Source organism: Genypterus blacodes, unplaced genomic scaffold (assembly GCF_046128005.1).
Source record: "Genypterus blacodes isolate CSIRO-AG114 ecotype Tasmania unplaced genomic scaffold, CSIRO-AGI_Gbla_v1 ptg000044l_1, whole genome shotgun sequence".
NCBI classification, from domain to species: Eukaryota; Metazoa; Chordata; class Actinopteri; order Ophidiiformes; family Ophidiidae; genus Genypterus; species Genypterus blacodes.
Genome location: NW_027466857.1, coordinates 2,437,449 through 2,460,459, shown reverse-complemented (window position 1 = coordinate 2,460,459; position 23,011 = coordinate 2,437,449). Strand labels below are relative to the sequence as shown.

The following is a 23,011-nucleotide window of genomic DNA, read 5'->3' as shown; positions in this document are numbered from 1 at the left end:
TAAGATTATGTGGAATCCAAATCAGCAGACACGGCATAAAGATACCATATATTTCACCTGACGTCACCAGTCTTGTGATATCTTGCATCGTGTTGGTAGGTCCGCACATGTTGAGCTCACTTTTCTAATGCTGTCCATAGATGTGGGAAATGTCCTATATGTAAGAAGGAGTGTGAGAGACAAAACTGAAACGTTGCAACTTTCTTGATAACACCAGTGACGCTTGTTGTTGTAACAGAGTTTATTTAATTGGTGGACTGTAATGAAGTTGGTTTTATGTTAATCAGATCTGGGAATAGGAATCACATTGGTAATTTTCTGTCCAGAAAAGGTGGAGTATTCAAAAATGCAATTAAAAATATACAGTAAATGTGATGATTTGGTTTTGCTCTGATTAGTTCCGTTTGAGAGCCAAAATTGTTGAAAACAAAGTTCTTTTGTTTTTGTTGTATGAGAAACAAGTTTCTTTGTTTCTACGCCTCTCATGGTCTGTGTGGTTTGCGGTAATTGAAGGTAATTGCGGCGAGAGCGGCATGATAAGGCCCAAGACGGTGGCACTGACATGGAAGACGGCTGACTCCAGTCACGGTCTCCTTCCATTTCTACGGCGTCCTTCAAAAAGACAGACAACTGATAAAAGAAAATACATTTCTTTCCCTTACATCAAAGCATTTCTTCTCACAAATAGGCTAATTATTTGTTTTTACCTTTCATCTTGCAAGACGGAGAAAAGGCTTGTTTTGATGTCCTTCTAACCTTGTAATTCAGAAATACAGAATGTGCTGATTTTAATAGGCTATGGTAATTTTGATGATGGCTTTGAATTGTACTCCAGCTTCAAGGAGACGTCTCATCTGCATTGGTTGTACTCTGATCTTTCACAAGGTCCAATTAAACTTTCCATCCAACTCTACCAGGTAACAACAGGCAAAGAATTACAGATGTTAATAGTGAAGGAGAAGCACAGTTTGCAGTGCTCACAGCCGGATACAGGACAATTAAAAATGACTATTCATCACGATTTGTTTCCACTCTCCTGAGTGCAGAGATGTCAATGAGCCCAGAACCTCTGTTAAACACTACGCTGATCCAGACGATCTGGTGGGTTATTCGTTATGCAGGATTACTGTATATATCTCAGCAGACACAGTCAGAGAGAAGCTGGCTTGGCAGACTTGCTTGCTTGAAGAGGCCTGCTGTAGACAAACAATCTTTTAACAGTTGGTGAAATGCTCCGCCGAGAGGACAACAATCTCCTTTATTAAAACCACTTGTCCGGCATTGTCTCTCTCCTCTCTCTCCCCTTGTTGGTTACATAAGGCCAAGGTGATCTCTGATCGTTTGCAGGCTCTCCTGTTTTGTTTAGTTTTGTCTGTGTCTTTTCCCTCCCTCTCTCTCTTTCCCATTTTTTTCCATGGGGCTGCAGACGATTTTGGAGGGCTTGAGGGGGATATGATCGTATCCTGACTTCTCTCTTGCACAGTGTGTTGGGGTTTGGCCGACGTCCAGCTTTGTCTGCTTTTTCCCGGGCACATTCCCATCTCCTGCACGCTAAAATTCCTGTCTCCGGAGCACGCGCACGTTGCAGACTCTGATGACTGCGGTTGCAGGATGAGTTACGCTGTAGGTATTTGTTTGACAAGCCAAGCCAATTGTGATAGTGTATGTGTTAAAGGAAGGCATTGTTTGTACCTAAGCCATTGGGGTTTTGTTGTTAAGCACAGGGCCAACGTGACACTCACCGCAGCGTCCTTGACCCGCAGAACCCATGAGTCCTTAAGATAACATCGTCATAAATCCAGAACCAAGAGTCTGTAACATACAAGCTGAACAGTTGAAACGAGTACAAGCAGAGGTAGAGAAGACAGTCAAGATAAAGTTAAATAATGATAATATTTGACTGCAAATCTCGGGGGTTGCAGGGACATTGAATGCAGCGTTCTACCTCTCCGATCCCACTGTATAGTTGCTATCAGATGAGCATGGATCATGCCATACGGTTTTCAGATTAAGCAAGGAAAACACAGAGACAAGCCTGGGCTTCATCTAGACCGTCTTCAATCTGTTTCCACTGCGGAGAAGATGACAGATTCTATCATACAATACACTGGCTCTTGTGCTCTCGAGTGCTGGGACTTGAGGGAAAGTATGACTTTCCAAGGTGCTGGGAGTTAGACGCTTGGAAGTTTGATCTGTTGTTGAAACGGTTGTGGTAATCAGCTGGGGTGTCCTCGCTGACCTGGGTGCGGTTCTTTGAGGGTTTTACAGTCGGCGGCTGTAAGTGTCTGAGGAGTGAATATGAGAAGGCTGAGCGATGACTCTGCTGCTCCTTTTGGGAAACACAACTGGAGGCTTCATCATTTTTTTGGCTTCTGTTTTATTACTCTGTGGAGCAGCCCGAGCTGCACCAGCCTTCTCTTCTTCTCAGGCTCAGAGCTCTGTCCTCACATTACACGATACGCAGCTACAGCATCAACACAGCATGTCATCTTAAACAAACAGTGTACTATGCTTTCTATAGGATTCGTTTGGGTAATTTATTAATTAGAAATGGATTGAATCAGCACTTTCGAAAGCCTTCAGTGTTGACGCCGCATTGCAAAAATTATTTTGTGCCATTTCGCAGTTTATACTGAGCCAAAGCCTGAGTCATTTCTTTTACCAGCGTATGAGTCTGGCTGTGGCTCTTATGAAGTGTTAAATGTGGAATAGCTTTTTGACACTTAAGGTCCAACCTGGGCTCATGTGCACATCAGTGAAAAATGGATGATGCAACGCGGAATCACTCAATCTCAGAGGCCAAATATAACTAGACTTGGAAGTCCGTGCTTCCCCAAACCCTTGACCCCGAGTCGTCAACAGCATCTAATGAGACATTTAATCATTTTGAAATAGTTAGTCCCTGCAGGAGGCACACCCTGTGCCAGATTTATGATCACATGAGCTCAGCCTTTACAATCCAACTGTTGCATCAGTTGCACTCGGGGGTCGCATTGTTGAAACCAAGGTCTGTATTAGGCCAAATGTGAGTGTTAACGATGTGAAGTTTACCCATGAAGTTCAGTGGGGTAAGCATGGACTGTATTACTCATTTATAATGCAAACCATCGCCTGTGTAATTATCAGACCCTCTACCGGTAATTACAAACAACTGCCTCAGTAACCTACAAAATATGTGCAGAGCCAACATGGAACTGTGCTCAAAGGATTACATCCACCTTAAAACTTCAGGTCTGCTGGAATTAAAGCAATGAATCAAGCTTTTTTAGTGTTGACACCTTGTTTGAATGAAAGCAGTATGAATTCAGTCTTGGTATACCTTTATAAATGAGATTGTAAAGGAATTTACTTAAGCAAGCAGTGAGCAATCTCCATATGCATTTCTCACTTGCTGTGCCTTTCCCTCCCATGCCACCTATATTTCCATCCCAAGTCACGTATATTTGGCAAACAATGAAATCCCATTAATTCAATCCACGTACATGTCTAACCTTCATTTGTTTGCCGTATTTGCAGCAGAGCCAAAATGGGGAGCAGAGAATTTATGTAAACAAAATGCATTTTCTCTTTGTCTATGTGCATTGAACTTTAGCACTGTGAGCAGTTTTAAGTGGGAACCATGATGAAATTGATTTATTTTCTCTGCTTTTGTTTCCGCAAGTAAGTCTTAAGGGAAAAAAGCACAATGTGAAAGAAGCAGAAAAATGTTGTGATGATTTCAAATTCTAAAAGGGGACTGTGTACTTAACATGAGGTAAGAGCTGTGTTATCCCATGTGTCACTCCGGTGTTAATCATGTAAGCTTTGGGAATTAATTCATCACAGCTCGGTATGTGCTCCTGTCTCAACCTCTTGGACAAATACCTTCCATCACTTAAGGTCTCATAATCGACAGTGCTCAGGAACCACTTGACGCGTGAATCATTCATACCTCTCCATAAATAATAGAACCCTGGCAACGAGTTAGCAGCACCTGCAACTTGAAACAGGGCTTCATGAAACACAATCTTTTACCTCGTAAACTAATGTGTTTCACCTGCTTCGACTGGGGCATCTGGGTCTGCCGCCTGCTTGCCCAGGGAGTGGACAGGTAGAGAGAATAAAAGCTCTCTTCCTGCCTCTCTCAGCCCCCCCCCCCACCACCCCCCCTCCTGACCTAACTTCCTTTTCCTCCAATGTTTTTTTAATTTTGCCACAACCCTTTGATATCTTCCAATCCCAGGGGAACACGGGGTAATGCAAAATGGAAGCATGAGCCATAATTATTTCTCAAAACTGCACTTCTACCCTAATTAGTTCACTCCCCAGAAGTGGGCCTTGCATTATTTACACATCAAGGGGACACACAGGGCGGGAAATAAATATTCATCGTTTGTTGACTTTGCCCTGGTCCCTTGGCTCGGGAGAAAGTTGAGTCAAGAGCCATCCTCATCCTCGTTGTTTATGCAACTGTGCTTCGCTGGTGCCCAGAGCATAATGTATCAAACACACACCAATTCAAATTTTAATACGGACATCATCTGCATGTACATACAAATCAGCTCCATTGTCATAGTGATGAGATTTTGGTGTAGCTGTGAATTTGTGTTGAGTTGCCCTGGAATAGTAAGTGATACGTCTGAAATGAGGACAAAGCACTGAAATACTCATACAAAGACACAGTCATTCATTGTTTCACTCATTCATTCATTCACTCACGCTTCAAAGTCAAAGGGCAGGAGAGCACATTTTGTTAGTCAGTGCGTCTTCTTTAAAGAACTGGGCTATAGAGGTGGAAGTTTGTTCAGAAGATGTTCTGCTAGTTGCGGGTTCAGAGGTTCAGTACACTTTAGGACATGTGATGCTTGACTTTTGTATGAATAGTCAACCATGAATAGAGTGTTGTATCTATGCAGCCATCTCAGCTTATGGCATTGGACCTATTCTCCAAAATGTCACCTATTTTACATTTCTGCCTCGTACAGAATCTTCCGTGTGTCTGTGTGTCTGTGTGTGTGAAGGAGTTAGTGAGGTGGGTGCTTCATCTCTGGCACAAAAAAATTACCATAATCGCTGTCAACATTAATGGAGATCTTATCGCTGGAGAGTTTAAACATGGCTTCTCCATATTTATAGAAGCAATAAACAGAGAATGCAAGGCAAAATGTCTGTTATGATTCAAAAGCAAAACCCTGTTTGCTTGCTTTGAAATGCATATTTGTGCTAGTGGGTGAGATGGAGGGGATGACAGTTGTTAAGTTGTGGGATATGAGTGGAAATATGATATCTCTTCACTAAACACAGAGCATCTGAAACCAGAAATGTCTCACTCTCACCGTCTCAAGGGTCTCCACTTTCCTTCATACATTTGCATAGTTAAACTCCATCTAAGTCCCTCTTATTGTCATTCTGTAGGTTCTGATAGCAAAGAGTTGTGGGTTTAATTCCCAGTGAACAAGGATAAAAAGTAACTATGTAACTTAATCCCTTGACTATTTCATTCAGTATTCAGTATTGTACTTTTAGCCCCACTGCATTTATCTGTAATCTGTTGAAACTCCTTTCTCTACAGGTCAACACACTCAATGAATATGAAACTAATAAAATATTGCTATTGTCAGGTATAAACCTTATATCTCAGCCCACTTTTACCTTACTGACATGCTTTTTGACACAATCTAAAAGAGTTGAATAAAGTAAAAGGGGAATTGAACTGAATTGAGAGTAATGGGATCCATTAACCAGTCTGAAATGAGGAAGACATAAATGTCATTTCAATTCATTTGAAATATAATCCCAGTGTCAGAATGTATACAAACAAGTTTGTTTCCAGGTTCCCACTATATTAAACAACTTTTATTTCCCATGGGCTTCATGGCTCTAATGTGTATGCATTTGGGTTTCTGTGACCTGAAAGTGAGAAGCCCCGATGTGCACTTAGTTTACTCTAATGTTACACACACTGTTAGTCACCCTTGGAAAGAGCCTACAGTCAATTTGTAAATTGTCTTTTTCCACAAGCTTCAGCAATATTTGTGCTGTGCTGAGGTTCACCATATCATCACTATCATGCAAGTGTTTACATGCCGCACGTCAGTTCAGTTTATGGCAGTAAGAGCTGTGTGCATTGGGTTTCAAGTGGTACTAATGCAGGTCACAATGAGTTAAATGAAGCAACAAGTCAATTGCCAATGCAACTAAAGAACAAACACCACAGTAGTAGCATCAAGCAACATTGGGACGTAGGTCAAAATGGTGAATTGTCCCTTATTGGATGTTGATAAATAGGACATCAGATGGTTTTGAGAATGAAGCTACAATGACTCAAATGATAAGCTAACTGTTGTTGATTGTTGGTGGCATTTTTGATATAATATTGAATTGCTAGAGACCTTATGGCTAATAATTTGTCGGAATGTGCGGGAGCTTGACGTGGAGCAGACACTGATACGAGGGGTTGCACTAAATGCCAACATAGGGCAGTCACAGTGATGTCACTAATACTAAACACTGTCTTGCATCATGTCCTGCACGTCAACAGTGTTTAACAAACGTTACAAATATCGCGAACAAATATCACAACTTTCTCTCAAGTTATTAACCAAATGTTATATGTTTTATAGACAGAATGAGAAAAGCTTTCTCTTTGTGTGTCCGTCATCTGAAATCTGAGAAGGTGACGTTCTTCATTTGCAGTGATCTTAACAGCTGTAGCAGGCAGCGTTTGGCAGAGCTCTAATGGAAACAATGGTGTTTCTTCTTCCTCCTCAGGTGGAGATCACACTGCAGGACGTCAATGACAACCCTCCTGTTTTCCCTAACGACATCCTTGATGTGACCATCGAGGAGAACATTGGCGACGGATTCAAGATAATGCAGCTAACAGCCACGGATGCAGACGAGGTAATGACTCCCCAAGTTTCTATTGTTGTCTGACAGTTTTTGTGCGGACATTTTGTACTTTAAATGCTTTTAGAATCAACATATTGGGTCATTTGAATGAAAAATATCCTCTTAATGTGTGATCCTGGTGTGCTGATTGTTTTAGTGGCCAATGCAGACACCAATGAATGAAATGAAACTGCTGACACACATTATTTGAGCTTAAATCAATATTTCTAGATCTGGCAATCATCAGGCTGAAAATGCAGGCATATTGCAGCTGGCCAATCAGAACAAGGCTGGCATTTTGCGAAGTTTCTTAAAGAGACAGTACCTAAACGGCCAGGTTTTCACTCACTGTGTTTTTTTGTGCATGAAAGCTTAATTATCTTCTTGATAGTAAATACATTGATAAGCTGTAATAAATCCTTGAATGAATATAATAATGGAACTTGCACAAAAAGACACTCTTTCAAGTCTCCTTGTTTAAAATGTAGGTGGACAAGTAAGAGGCAGGACTATGGAACCTGCAGTAAGGGTATTAGGGTTAATTGGGTTAAGTGCTGTATAGGAAACATGTGCATTTATGAAATTAAGATTAAATTAGAGAGTATTTACGGTTGAAATGGTCCATTGTGAGTATTTCATGCATTTCATGAACGCAGAGTGTAGCTGTTTGAAGACTTTCAGAGCTTATAGGTATTAGCTTAAGCACATGGTATGGCCTCTCTGCTTTAGAGCATTTGCACTTTGTTGGTACCAACTTAACAACCGGATTACTTTCTGCTACACTCTCATACGCTACTACAAACAGAGACAATGTTTAAACTCCACGTTTCACACCCATAAGTCGTCTTCTGCTGTTGTGCTTTGACGTTATCCGAGATGTGTAGAGGCCTCTGGTGTCAAGAAGCCTGGAGGGAAGCAGTAGGCGATTGATTTTTCGGCCCCTCCACCTTGATAGTCCCTCCGCGATCCCTATAGTTCACATTACATCAGCAGCATCACTCTCAATTAGTTAAAGGCTCCATCTTTATGCTGCTTTAGGCAGGATACGGACATTAAATACTGCAGTGAGCGAAGGGCAGGCTTTCCCAGCATCTCCGAGGGCTGCGGTCCCTCACCCAAGCCAAAGGACACAGTTGAAGTGAATGGAAAAAGTCAGGCCATAGAGGGGAGAGAGCTTAGAAAGAGGCAATACGGACTTAACTTATGAGGCCACACGTCTTTTATTGCACAGCTGCAAGATGTGAGAAAAGTCACACACAGTCCCACTTCTGGGTATTTTTCTTTTATCACAAGACTATATTGACTGTAAATCTCAGAGCCGGTCTCAGGTCAGTCTTTTCAGTGGGGGATTTTAAGGACGTTTTTCGATTATTTCTTCTTCAGCACCAAAAAATTCAGAGCTTTGATCTTGAAAGGTTTAGCATATGGTACTGAAATCAAGGCTTGTGGTTGTTCAGTTTTTCCTCATATCTGAGTTTAGAAGGAGGGTCAGTCTGAGCAGTGTTTCGCAAGTTAAGGCAACATTCCTGTAGATGAAACATCAATTTTTACATAAATATATATATATATGCTATGCATGTATATATCTTCCTGAATGCTCCAAACTACAAGAACGTTGTACTTTCACTCACTCATTCAAATGCAAAAAAACAGCGAGACACTCGAGGAGAATGTGGAGGAGCCTTTTAGCAATTACAGATTCTAGCGATGTTTACTCCAACTTCAGTGCTGCCATGAATAGGTTGCTAAATAGAAGCCTGTACATCATTCCAGCTCTCACTCGGAGCCAGATATAAGGCCAGCCAAGTCTTTGCCCACATCCTTACGCAGGAAACTTAAGTTGCGCTGACACTAAGCGTACGGAACACATTGAGAAAGCCACATGTGCGAGCCAGTGCAGAGTAGCCAAGAGTGCAAGCTGTTAGCCAGCTGACGGGCTGAATTCAGACATCATAATGATCCCATCCCATTTAAGAGTGCTACATGTGGGATTCATGTGCGAGGGTATTAAGATGCTGTTTCTATGCATCCGTTTTCTTGCTGCTACAGTCATTTCCGCCCCAAAAGAAGGAAATCGGCATTAGAGTTGAAGGAAAATACAAGATACATCCTCTTTTGTCTTATGCTGGTTAAGCCTCTCTGAAAATATCTTTCATTTAATTGAAAGTGTTTTGTGCTTTTGGAGAGCGCTTGCCTCAGTGGAAAGTAACAGGTCAAATGTTTCTTGATGAAGAAAAGTGCATTCGTCTCTGAAAAAAAAGTGTGGCCCACAAATACACATCAGCCCACACAGAGCCACTATGTGCTGCTATCAGTGCATTCATGCCACATTTACACTGCAGCAGCGCTGACAGTACCTCCATCAACCCACCATTCAAAGGCTTTATCAAGCTCTCAGTGACAACACGTGGCTTGTTTTCAGGCAGACTGTTATAATTGGATTTCTAACTGGGTGCCGCTGAATAAAGAAAGCTCAGTGTCCCCGGCAGCAGTGCCTGCCTCACACCTCTCACTTCTCATGGCAGCAGCTTGCTCCCAAAAACCGCTCATCTGCTAAATGAGTTACCTTCTGCTCCTGTCTGGTACGCTCGGGTCCCTGGAACTGTTTAATTGGTCAGCCCGGTTTTTTTTCTCTGACAACCCACCATATCTTTGGAGAGCTGTAAAGTTGTCAGACTCTTAAGTGAAGGTCAAAAGAGTGTGTGTGTGTGTGTGTCTGTGTATGTCTATGTGTGTGTGTATACATGTAAGAATTTAATTACTTTAATGAAGGTCATGGTCAGAGTTGGTGTATGAATACGAGTGTGTGTATTGTTTCCCGCATGTGCAGTGTGTTATTAGACGGTGGCCTAGATGGGCCCCCTGCTCTGCCTCTTCCACCTCTCGTGCTCCGCTTTTGAACCCTATCACGAAATTAATTGGCAAACCGCGGGTTTTGGGTTCCTGAGTGCAGCCCAGGTGGCTGATGGGATTGCCAGATCTGGAGCCACTGATTGATGACAGCAGGGTGCTTAGATGAGCTGAGCCTCATTCCATCCTCGTCTCCCTCTTTTTTACTGGGCCCGGATCTCAGACCAGCTCTCTGGTAATGCAATGAGAGACAAGGTCAGAATGACAGGGGTTTTATCTGCCATAAAACTACCCATGAGGAAGAGATAAGAGCAAGTCATGAACTTGGCCTCATGATATTAACTTCATCTAAAGCTTTTTGTAAGTGGCTCAGACTGGTTGGCTCATTAGCCTTTCACAGAATGTCTGCTAAAAGGAGGAAAGGATCACACTTGGCAAATTGAATGAATTTCAGTGTTTGATTTGTTTTCATGACAGATAGAACCTCTTATCTCAGGTCTGGTAAAGCTATTCCATGATCAGATTGAGTACAAAACTGATCTCCTCACACACTTAATTTCTTTAAATCTTCACGCACATGAGGCTCACCATGACTCCCCAGCTGCATGATGTTATCCCTCAGTATCACTGAATGCATGTTGGCCGCCCGTAATTAGTGAAACTCTATTTCAAACGTTTTGTCATGTGAGCATTATTAAATATGTTTTCATGAAGATTTTAATACACATTTTGTCTTTTCACACAAGACGAAGTGAAGTCACGTTGATAAAAAGAAGATTCAGTGAAGGCTGATAACACCTGATACTAAAGTATGATCCTCTGCTTCATCCAAGCTGCCTTCATTCCACCTAGAAACATCAACATTCTAAGAATAAAAAGGACCTCCAGTTAACAGCAGGATATTAATATATATGATTTCGGGGGAAAAAACTCAATGGGACTTGGGTCAAGAGCAGATTTAAATTGGACATTTGGATTCTGGATGATACTTATCACTTTTTTTAACATTCTACATGAAAATCATTAACGCGTCATATGATGGATTATCAACAGATGCAATTCAGCCCAGATTCAGATATTGACCAGATATTGAATAAATGTGCACTGACTTAAATGATCACTGTACAATAACAAATATGGCTACAAACATTTAATCACCAATGTGAAGATAAGGCAATGCTGATCAGTAGTATCATATGGTTTGGGTGTGTATCCAAATACAGATGTGGTTCCAGAACAACATGATATCCACAATATCATTGAATGATGAATTTGCACTATGCATTAGCCAAAAAGCAGAATAGGCTGAGGTCCTCTTGGCACAGTCAGTTTATGATATAACACCGCTGGATGAAATAAATAACTTTTTATTACTTACTTGTTGGAAGCCACAGACACTCGTCACCACCAGTGCACAAGAACAGTTGCTTAAACCTTTCACAGCGTTTGGATTGAAATGTAGCTGTTGATTGCCAAGGCTTCCAATGTTTTGATTTGTAGTTATAGAACAGCTTTAATGCTACAGTTATCTGTTTAAGCCCTGTCATTGTACTAGCATGATCAAAAAACTACCCCAAACATCATGCATAGCTGAAAGAGTCTCTTTTAGCTGCGCTCTTAACCAGCTGTAACTAGAGCCTTGGCTTTTTATTGGTGAATAGCTTTTGATGTTGCGCTTCCTCTGTAGTGGAAGACACAGGCAGAGACAGTTGTCTGATCTGATATTGTCCCCAGAACAAATATAAATGTCAAGCTCTGTCACCAGGCTTACTCTGTTGTCATATCGCATTCAGCGCTGCTCTCCTATTCCAAAGCTCTTGCTATAGCTCTCACATGTGTCATAGCACTTGTACTTGTCCAAGGTAACAGGGGATCTATTAGTTGCATTTATAGAGGAACACTATAGCCTCCAAAAGTTCAAAGACTAAGGGTGAGCCTCTCAGGAATATCACAAGTCCCGCTTCTGTGTTTCTTTCTCTCTCTAGTATGACCGATCCTTTGTAGATAAACATTAAAAGCGACACATTTTCTTATTGAATATGCCATTTAAGCGATATGAAGTACATTTGTATATTTCACAAAACTTCTTAATAGAAAGAGGTCGGAGTTACATTTAACATTCACTCTCAAGTCTCTTAACTTGAGAATGCTTGAGTAGTTATACTGGGTATCATTCCCTTTTATACATTATTCTTTATTTCTGCAACTTTTTATGGGACTCAATAGTTTAGCATAGTCAATAGCATAGTTTTTTTTTCAAAACCACAAGGCTTCCCTCTAACAAATGTGTCCCTGAGCCACAGTGAAAGCTTTCATTCATGTTGGACAGTCAGGGGTGGTTTGATCTTGAGACACGCTAATCTGAGGAAAACGAGCTGATTTCCTACAAGATAGAATCGCTTTGATGCTTGCAATCATCATGCTCTTCTTCTCTGTGGCCTGAGAACTGAGGACATTTAAGCATCTGTGTGCTCAGAGACAGAAAAAACATACTAGCAAATATTGATTTAAAATTTGGTTTGGTTTGCTGCCTGGGATGAACCCAGTCAATTTGAAACAATGAACAAGTAAACACTACAAATGTTGACTTGAGAGTTCTGCCCAATGTTAAGTTTATGGTTATGTGCTGTAAACATAGAGATTTAATTATACAAAATGGTTTGAGATTAGTTTACAACGTTTGCAAGTCAATCATATCAAATGTCACAGCCTGTACAAATTCCTGATCTGCTGTTAAATATGCAGTAGAAAGCTTTGAATGTGTTTGATGTGTGAACATGTTCTCTTTCACCTCAGGGTCCCAATGCCCTCGTGACGTACACCATCATCAGTGGGGCAGATGACAGTTTTCGGATCGACCCTGAATCAGGAGATCTGATCGCCACCAAGAAACTAGATCGGGAACGCCGCTCCAAATATTCCCTTCTGGTGCGTGCAGATGATGGAAAGCAGTCATCGGACATGAGGCTGAACATCACTGTCAGTGACATCAATGACCACACACCCAAGTTCTCTCGTACAACGTATTCATTTGATATACCTGAAGATATGGTACCAGGTGAGGACTCTGATTCACTGAAGCATCCAACTTTGATGTTCACAATCGTATTTTTTTCATTGCTGAGAAACGCTGAAATACATAGAATGGAGACACGTGGTGATAGATTGTCCTGTCAGGCAGACAGCGTTGGAACCTCTGTTGAAGGATTTAGACTGGACTTTTGCTCTGTTAAGGTCATCAGGGTCCCCTTTTTACTGTTTTAAATATTTTTATATTCAACCCCTCTCTATATTTCTTAAGGGGAAATCTAATTGACTAACACTTTTCAGCATTCATTCATGAGGGAGTAGACCCCTTTAAATTTATTAAATCAGATTGATGTGAAATGAGCAAGAAAAGCTCAAACTTGCTCCTCAGTTGAGTCAATTGCTGAGTCACAGCAACCCTAATAACGCACACAGTCATATCATGACCATGTTGTGCTAATGAGTGGTAGTGGAAATTGTGCCTTTTGCTTAAATGTGTATTGCTCTTGTGTGACGCTCACAGGCTCCATAGTGGCAGCGATCTTGGCCAGCGACTCTGACTCAGGAGTAAACGGAGAGGTCACCTACGTGTTGGAGGAAGACGATGAAGACGAGACATTCCTCCTAAACCCAGTGACAGGAGTTTTCAATGTGACACGTTCGCTGGACTATGAGACTCAGCAGTACTATATTCTGACAGCAAAGGCCCAAGATGGTGGAGGGCAAGCCAGCACTGTCAGAGTGTACTTCAACATCCTGGATGTAAACGACAACCCACCCATTTTTAACACCACCATGTACAGCACCTCTGTGTCAGAGAACCTGCCGCCTGGATCCAGCATCGTCACTATTGGGGCCAGCGATGCGGATGATGGTATGTACCTGTGGTAACTTACATGGGAGGTGGAACTAAAGACGGTTACCACTGCCTGTGGCTGAATTTCTACATTCCATGTAGTGAGATTTTTTTAAATTGACAACCATTAGACCAACCGTTGCAAGTATTGAAAAACATTAATAATTAGTTTTTAACAATAAAGTTCCCTGCAGTAATGTTGTTTTGGTGACAGACCCAATATAGTGACAAAAACATATCAGGAAAGCAACATCATGATATCTGTGTCAGAATATTAATTAAAACTGCAGTTGTGCAGGGATATATAGAAATATATACTAAAACAGTGTATGTCATAATTATACAAAGTATTATGATAGTGCTGTCATTTTGTTATGACAGTTGGCTACAAGGAAACGATCAAACCTACATTTTATTTAGTTTTTTTTTCTTACGTTACGCATGAATGATTTGATGAAATACAACATCTTCACTGTATGATTACGCGGGTTTAGTTATTTCTGCATTTAAGGTGGTGAGTTCGTGTTTCCCAAGTGCTGCGTGGTATTCAAAGAGTCACTGTACCTCCCCTCTACTGTAATTACTGCATCATCCAAGCCTAATGTGGTTATTGTGACCTACATTCATGGGAAAAATGCTGCCGAGCTTCAACCAAAGTCTGGCTTCTTCCCCCCAGTGTCCACATAATCTGACCGCGTCGTCCTCTCAGACGTATAGTCGCGTTTCAAAATAACACACGGCCATTGTTGGGACTTCCTAAGCCGTGACCCCCGACCCTTAGACTTTGTCTGTGGACAGCGTCACCTCAGCTGGGATGGAAGTAGCATTCAAGCTTTGATAAGGGATTACATGTGTACTGTAAATACACGCTGGACTGTGGGAAGGTGCCGCAGTTTTCCACATGAATACCCTGTTGAGTTGAATTACAGACGCTCAATTTAAGCTCTTTTTGACCCCCCTTGTTCCGGGGCAGTGCTGTGGATTAGGCCAGATCTCAAGGTTAGATAATTTACTACATTCGTGTATTGAGCCATACTGTCGTTTTGTCACATAAAAGCTTCATTTCAGAGGAATTTTCCAAAACTGTACAGTACTGATATCAGTTTAGGAAGTGGTCTGTGGTGGTGTTTTACTTTTGATAACAGTCTGTCAAGCTACATGGAATGCTGAAATGAACGTCCACTAGGAGGACAACAGCCAGAGCTCCAACTGTCGCACAAGCACAATTTGTGGAAATGGATGTTGATAGCACATATAAGTACCTAACTAAGGCAACATATGTTTAACAATCAGGTCAGAAACAATGAAAGCCATAGTAATCAGCTCTCAACTTTTACATTATTGTTTTTGTGTTTGTTATCCTGGAATCTTGTGTTTATTTCTGGTGAAGGTCACATTAAATAGATTTCCTTTTTGACTTCACTTGCCAGGATTCATTCCCATTCAGCCAAATTCTGTCTCGGTATCAGATGTGTTTACTTCTCCATCCTCAGAAAATCACAAAGTACAAAGTGACATAAAACTATAAACTTTCTCTTTAACAGCTATAAATGAGCTCTGTCCATAAAGAGAGTGACTCACCAAAGTCAGCCCTTTTGTCTGATCTGTCCCTTTCTTGTGGTATAGAAATACAAAGTCCCTCCTAGTCTGCCAGCTATCATGTTTTCAACTTGCATCTGCACATGAGTAGATTTTCTTATTGACTGTGTCTTTGTTGTGTAATTATGAAAGCTGAAACTCTGCCCACACGATATGATAAATGTGTATCCATTACTCCACTGGACACCACATAACTTCAACCGAGATCAAATGAAAACCGTTTTGATTGCATTCAACGCAACATACAATCATTTAAAAACAGATTTGGTGTTTGATGGTGAAAAAAAACCTCAAGCATTTATCCTAACTTTACTTAATATTTATGTATTTATTTTTGGAGTGTTCAGTTATATGTGGTATGTTTAGAGCCCTTGATCCACAGCTGGGTTAGTACACAGGATTGGTGAGCACTTTAGATGAAAGTATGCTTGTCTCACTCTCACTGTAGCTTAAAACATTCTGTCCTTACCAATCAACCTCTTGTCTTGCAGGCCCAAACGCCCAGCTCTTCTACAGCATTGCTTCAGGTGATCCCCAGGGCCACTTTGGCATTACCAAGGAGGGTGTCCTCCAAACCAAGAAGGCCTTGGACAGGGAAACACAATCCTTCTATAATTTAGTGATCACTGCTAATGACCTGGCTCCATCACCCTTTATCCGCTTCACGAGCACTGCTCAGGTGTCCATCATTCTCCTGGATGTCAATGACAACCCGCCAAGCTTTACCTCCCAGAAGATGACCTATATTCAGGAGAATACACCAGTTGACACAGTTGTATTCACTGCCCAAGCCACAGATGCCGACAGTGGTCCTAACAGCTATGTCGAATACTCCCTCAAAGGACCGTTTGGCAATAAATTCAGTATTGGTAACATCAATGGAGACGTCAGATTAGTTGGGGAGCTCGACAGAGAAGAACTTTCAAACTACACACTCACAGTGGTGGCTACTGATAAAGGCGAGCCCCCTCAGTCTTCAACGATGGATGTAACCATGATGGTACTGGATGTCAATGACAACACGCCAAGCTTCTCGCAGAATATCTATGACATTGAGATTGAAGAAAACATCCTGACGGGAACTGATGTCATCCAGGTGTTTGCCAGTGACGCTGATGAAGGCACTAATGGCCAGATCCGCTTTTCTATTTCAGATGGAAACACTAACTCTGATTTCAGGATTGATTCTGTCACTGGCATGATTTCGGTGGCTAAACAGTTGGACTGTGAGGAAAGATCGACCTATTCGCTGGTAGTCCAAGCTGCGGATCGCGGGAGCAGCCCCAGGACGGACCAGGCAACAGTCAACATTGTGTTGTTGGATGTCAATGACTGTTCACCTGTGTTTGAACTTTCTCCCTACACTGTAAATGTTCAGGAGAACCTGGGAAACCTACCAAGAAACATCCTTCTGGTCAGTTGATTTTGTTAATACATTAATTAACATTTCAGTGGTTAGGAAATTATTAATGTTTAAAAAGGATCTTGTGAGTAGAAGGAAAGAGTCCTAAGACCTTAAATTAGTTAATTTGTTAACCAAATTTGTAGTAATGCTAACTTAATATGTGCAGGTATGTGACTGGAATCACTGAAAGAAACACAATCAACCACCATGGACAATTAGGTCTTATATGGGTTCAATACCATGACAAATATTTGACAGAAATTCTTAAACAAATTATGTATTACCACAATTTTCTAAGCACAATTATGGCTTTTGGGGTTTTCAGTTCTTGAAATGTGAAACTCCGCTGAACGACATGAAAAGGCAGTTAACATCTTAACTACTGTGATGACTAAATGACCCATACAAATATGGAGGGAGATGGCTGATTTTCTGTGACAGCAATTCCATGTGCCTTTGCTTGTGTACCTTATGAGGAAATGGGGTTGTAGTCATGTGGTGGGAATAGATCCAGGAGTGGTGGGTTTGCCACACAAAAGTACACATCTGTACGCTAACCTGGCTATGCCTCTTTGTGGCATGTATGACAGGAAGGACTGAGAATCCCACAATGCATTTGGACACACTAGTGAAATGGCTAATGGTTTCATACTCTGGAAATATAAATTAAATGTCTAACTTTAATCCACAGACCAGCCTGAAAAGTGCAGAACACATTTGTGACTGAAGTCTGAAAGTCAATGAGGGATCTTTCCCTCAATGATTAGCTTCAGTGGCTATTAGTAGAACAAATGATACCCCTAGGCTTAAATGGACATTTTTATGTAAACAAGCAACTTATTACTGAAACAATTCCAGTATTCTCATTGAAAGCCCCTCTTGGAATATGTACAAATTCAAGTCTTCATTCGTCAAATTCTTGCTATTAGCTGCATGTTAATTTTGCAGCTTATTTGTGATATCATTCTCAGGTCCTAGGTGAAAAATGTTCATATTTTAAGTGTGTTTTATTGTTGTTAGACACACACACAAGGCAAACGTTGCTTGCGATCAGAATTGAGCGGGCCATTTAGAAGAGATCCAACTTAAAACTGCCCATATTCATGTTCATTCATGTAAAACATTATATTACCACATTAACCCAAATGACTGCTGCTCAAAACACAAATACACACAACCAACAAGAGGTTTCTTCATGGTCTCTAAGGGTTCTGTGGATCTGTCTTCTCCAGGTTGTTGCTCGAGATGACGACCAAGGTGCTAACGGTCAGCTAAGCTACATGCTCAGTGGAGGGAATGATGAAGGTGCTTTCAGCCTCTCATCCAGTGGCCAGCTGAGCCTGACCACCGTTCTGGACCGGGAGGTTCATGAGAAATACATCCTACTGATCACAGCTACAGACTCAGGTAGGACCACAACAGCTTTGCAATGTGTTATCTACGTTTCCTTACATGGACATTGTTACATTTTAGGAAAGCTCAGACAAATTTTGTAATCAACCAGCTAAATTATGCTGGCTAAGAACATTTCTCATAAACTAACTGGGATGTCAACAAACAGCATTTTGATTTGATCCTTTGTGTGGCACGATAATCTAAACATTCAGTTTTTAGCTTGCAAAATAGTGGGTGTTTTTTGCCCTATTCCCCAGAAGTCCTTTCAGTGGGTTCGATTGAATAGCATCCTCTGTTTATTTGGATACAGCGGTAGAGCTTGTTATAGCCAGATAAAAGGTTAACTTGTTATTGCATAGAGGCCAGTTAATGTGCAGTTAAAGGAGTACATGCGTATCCCTGTTGCAGCCAAATCACATGGTATCCCAGCTAAGTATATGTTTCCTCGAGCTGCTCTGGCATAGCCGTCATGGTCTGAGGGTGGTTCCGTTTCATTCCTGGACTGACCATGTGACCATTCATAACAGTGTATTTTTGACCTTGCTCAGAACTTGGTGAGAATTGTTAAAATGCAGCACAGTATTGTGAGTGAAAAAGGTCTGGGTACTGCTGTGTTTCAAAGTCATTATAATGTTACATAATCAGCACATTTTGGGAAGAAACCTTGTCTGAGATATTTTGGGAAAAAGACGATCAATCAAAAACTGTGTGAGCAAAGTAGCAAATTTTCATTTGATCTCATCTAAGTAACAAACACAAGTGTATTTCTGTGCATGTTGTGTTTAGATTGTGTTACTTTATATTCTACACAGATTTGTGCCACACATGGCTATGTGGCACACATGGCTATGTGGCACAAATCTAAAGGTTGCCCAACAAGTGAACGTACTAATTAGGATTCAATCCCTTTTTTGTACTCTTCACAAGGAGTCCATATTTAGAGCCCTGCCAACAATTCCAAAATATTTTGACAGGACATTTCAGTACATTGTTTTTAAGAGACAGAAAGGGAGATTTAGGCTACAATATCAAAATATAAAAAAAAACATAATCATAGTATGGTCAAATTACCCTGCAGCATTTTCTCACATTTTTGAGGCCTCGGCTGAGACAGTGGGAGAAAATGCTTCTCCCAGGCTCGATCTGGCAGGAAATGATGAAGGTGGATGGCGCAGACATGTTTCCAAGTCTGCTGTCTACAAGGAACCATTTTAAACCGCACACATTCAACACATGAAAGTCTTCCCATAGTGCTGAATTTCACCAATACAGCATGCAACAGAGAGAGAAACCATGTGGATTCTTCACTCTGAAATAACTTTGAGATTGTAAATGCATTGACTCTGTGAAATGAGTGGTTTGCATGCATATGAGATTAGAGTATTTTGGATAATGCACTGAAATTGCATTCCACATCATGTCTGATAGAGGCGAAGCAATCCATTTCTCATACTGCTCTGTGGTTGTTGACCAAAGTTGATGTTTACTGTTGAAAAAAGGAGGGAGAGGTTGAGGTTTAAAGTCATCAGTAGGTTTTATAACCAAACTAAAGCTCTAAAGAAAAACTAAGAATTACACATCTCCACCATCAAGGACTTGCGGCCAGCGGTTAACCGTAGTGCTAATCATCCTCAGCCATTCATCAGCGTCATAACTGTTGGCTTGCTCAACTTCAAAGTGTTAAATATTTTCACTGTGTATATTGAATTATCTTGTTTGTAACGTTTCCTGGAACCGAGACTGGACTGAGGACCGGATTCGATTCCAAATTATTTTTATTCTAATTAGGAGATTTTGCCAAGGGACTCATGTTTGTGTGTCAATGTCTTATACTTGCATGGATCAGAGCAGACCCCCTATCAGCTAGAAGCAGAAAATTTGCTTTTTCAGGTTAAGTGGAAAGAATAGAAGAGAAAGTATAGGAGTATAAGTGCAGGAACAATGGAGGCGTTTTGTTGACACTGATTAAAAGAACAAATGCTTGGTAATTGGTGGACAATTGTGCAGCTGCCAGTGTTCTCTGTCTGTTTGGGTCCATCCCATTTGAGATCTAATCCCCCTCAGGTATTTATCACGTTTGCTCCAACTGTCCTTGAGCCCTTTTTGGGGTTGGGCGTCTTTGATCTTGTTCTGATCCAGTCCAAACCTTTATCATGTACAGTATGAGTCCCATTATGATGAATGTATCACAAAGTGACTTCTCCAAAGTTGCACTCTGGTCCCTCCTCCAGCGACATTTTTCAATGACGGTAAACTCATTAACTGCAAGTTGAACAGACTTTCCGGACCAACTCTGCTGTGCTGACTGAAATCTGTCATGAAATGGATGGAAACAAACGTGCTCACTGGGTGCTGGTTCTCATGATGGTTTCTGGCTCGGAAAGAAACACCAGAGTTTGGCACACTTCTGTCATTATTTAAAAATCTGAGCACAGGCCCTGAAATGTGGCATCCATACAAGCTGCATTAAGGTGTTTTACAAGGACCCTTGTTGAGGAGAAACTTGAAGATCAGACCTGGCCTATTTCAGTTTTTTTCCCTCTTCTTGCTTACGGAAAGTTGTTGGCAGCATTTCAGAGGGAAGAAATAGAGAGGGAGATAACGGGGCTGCAGGGTCTTAGGCTGGTCTGGATGCAGGGGCAACATCTGGGATCGACTGCAGGCAAATCAGATCTGTAAGCCACTGCTTAGCAACGCACAAGTTATGTCCTAATGGAAAAATGTAAAACAACAAGCTCTCCAGCAGAGACACAGGGTGAGGTATTCTGGCTCTGGAATGTTTTGTTTTCCCTGATTTTAGAACACATTTGATGTTTTCAACAGTTGGACAGGTATTGTTCCGTGCAGCTGATTAGCTTTGCATACACAACTTTAGGTAGCTCTGCTTTCCTATGAATGAACATATCCTATTCAGTATCCTCCTCTGCTCCCTGGAGGTACCTTATAGTATCTGAAAAATGACGGATCAGGGTGTCTTCTATAGCTTTTAGATATACACCTGTGTTGCCCTATATGTAGTACATATTCGCCAACCCTAAGCTGTGTGAAACTTTACATTTGTTTCCTTTTTTTAAACCGAACATCAGTTGATTGTTATTAATTTGCTCTTGAAAAACACGACTTTTAACTGTTTACACAAGAATTTGCAATGAGCTCTTCATATAATGTTTGTATGTGTGCATATTTGTATGTGCTTACGTATATGCAGACATTTGCATGTATTTAAGCAAAGCATTTATTCACATTTATTCTTCTGCGTGTGTATGTTTATGCATTTTTCTGCGGGTGTGTTTTTGACTTGCACGAGAGTTTGTGAGTTTGCGTGTGGTGGTGAGAGCCTCCTCAGGGCGCATTGACATGCACCGCGTTTAGTCACATTTATTAAAAGAGAAGGCACAGTAAATCCCTTGGCCCATGCTTATTATGGAGGATACGGTCGCATAGAAATCCCATGTCTTTCACATCACTCCACAGTGCCACACTGTTTGTATATGGCCTTTTGGCTGATGGGTGTTGGGGGGCTAAATGGCCGCTTAGCAGATAAAGAATTTTAATGACCGCCCCTATTTATAAGCAGGAGCCTTTATGCCTTCCAATGGCTTTCATGAATGTTGTGTGTAAACATTCTTGTCTGTTTTTCCTCCCATAACAATTTAAAAAGGGATATGTCAATCTCCAGGTTGTCATCTGCATTTTAAGAAAACAAGATGGAGATGTGAGTCACAGGACCTGAGCATAAACAGATCCACCGTTGTGGTAGATTGAATGGCCGCTTATAAAATGGTGCACAAGGCACTGGTGCATCACTGTCCAGTGTTGCCGCAATGAGTTTTTAATGGGGTCAATTTCTGAAGTTTTCATCCAGACTCCAGCCTAGTGGCAACAAAAAGATTCGCCAAATGAAATATCAGGTTCCTCAAATGACCCTTAACATAGCCGTAACATTCTAGATCAGCTCTTTAAAAACGTTGCAGTAACAATGCGGTCTTGCAGAGCTTTTTCCTCTCCCTTATTTTCTCTTTTCCGCTCTCTGGTACACCCTTTAACAATTGCTGGATCTGACTGTATGTGTAAATAGCTTTGGTATCTAATGGCGTGTTTAAGAGTTGGTGTGGGTTGGATGATTAGTGCTTTGTAGGGGCCAGCAAGATTAACTTTTCATTGATGTTTATTCTCTCTTTTTCTCTTAGGACTTTGGTTGTGATATTGCTGTTTCACAAAATTAATCTCAGAATAATTTATTATAACAGGCTGTGCATGGCCAAGCCCAAGTGTGCTATTTTCACACTTGAACACCTTGTCAAAGTCATATCATGTCACAGTTATAGTACCCATGTATGAATATTACAGTGATGTATCGTATTAAATTTATATTGCCAGTATATATTTTCCACTGATTATGAACTGCTTAGTCACCATAAAATGCAGAGCCACTGAATCCTCCACAGATTTGGGGCTAAACAGAGATTTCCAAATATTCAATGACACAGCAAAATATTGGTATAAACACTCCAAAGGCAAGTCACGTCATTCAGTTTCACAAGAGGTCCAAAAATATTAGAAAACAGAGCACTTTTTGTCTTTCAATAGGTTTCCCTTGCCTGCATGCAAACCACCAAACCCTCTCCAGAACATATGGAGAAGAAATTATGCAAAACGTTCCAATGCAGCACTTCATAAATAACTGCCAAGCTGTATAACATTCAAGGTCTAATTTGACGAATGCGTCTATCTCAGACACGTCAGCAATCTCTGCTGTATTATAAGAATTACGTGGGCTTTTCTGCTGAGATATCCCTTTCTCCCACTTGCTGGTTAACTGTGAGAAAACCTCTGTTTACTCTGTTTGGCAAACTGTGCAGGGGGGCAACTCGCACCCTGCACTCGGCTCCACCGTGGCCATTCATGGGTGCTGGATGGGGTCACATTAAAAGAAGCTTTGTCGCAAAGCAACAGGTTCTCAGGGGGAGAAAAATGTCAATTTCGCCTTGGTGGCAGCCAACTCTCCC

At 41.2% G+C, this 23,011-nt stretch overlaps 1 protein-coding gene across 1 annotated transcript in view; it reads left to right on the top strand.

Annotated features, from left to right (window-relative positions):
* Positions 1 to 23,011, top strand: part of fat4 (FAT atypical cadherin 4) — a 98,310-nt gene that overhangs the window by 43,781 nt on the left and 31,518 nt on the right. Inside the window, exons 2-6 of the mRNA XM_076149105.1 lie at positions 6,751 to 6,882; positions 12,517 to 12,778; positions 13,271 to 13,621; positions 15,694 to 16,616; positions 17,840 to 18,014. Coding sequence (XP_076005220.1) covers positions 6,751 to 6,882; positions 12,517 to 12,778; positions 13,271 to 13,621; positions 15,694 to 16,616; positions 17,840 to 18,014 — 1,843 coding nt within the window. The remainder of the gene's footprint in view (positions 1 to 6,750; positions 6,883 to 12,516; positions 12,779 to 13,270; positions 13,622 to 15,693; positions 16,617 to 17,839; positions 18,015 to 23,011) is intronic.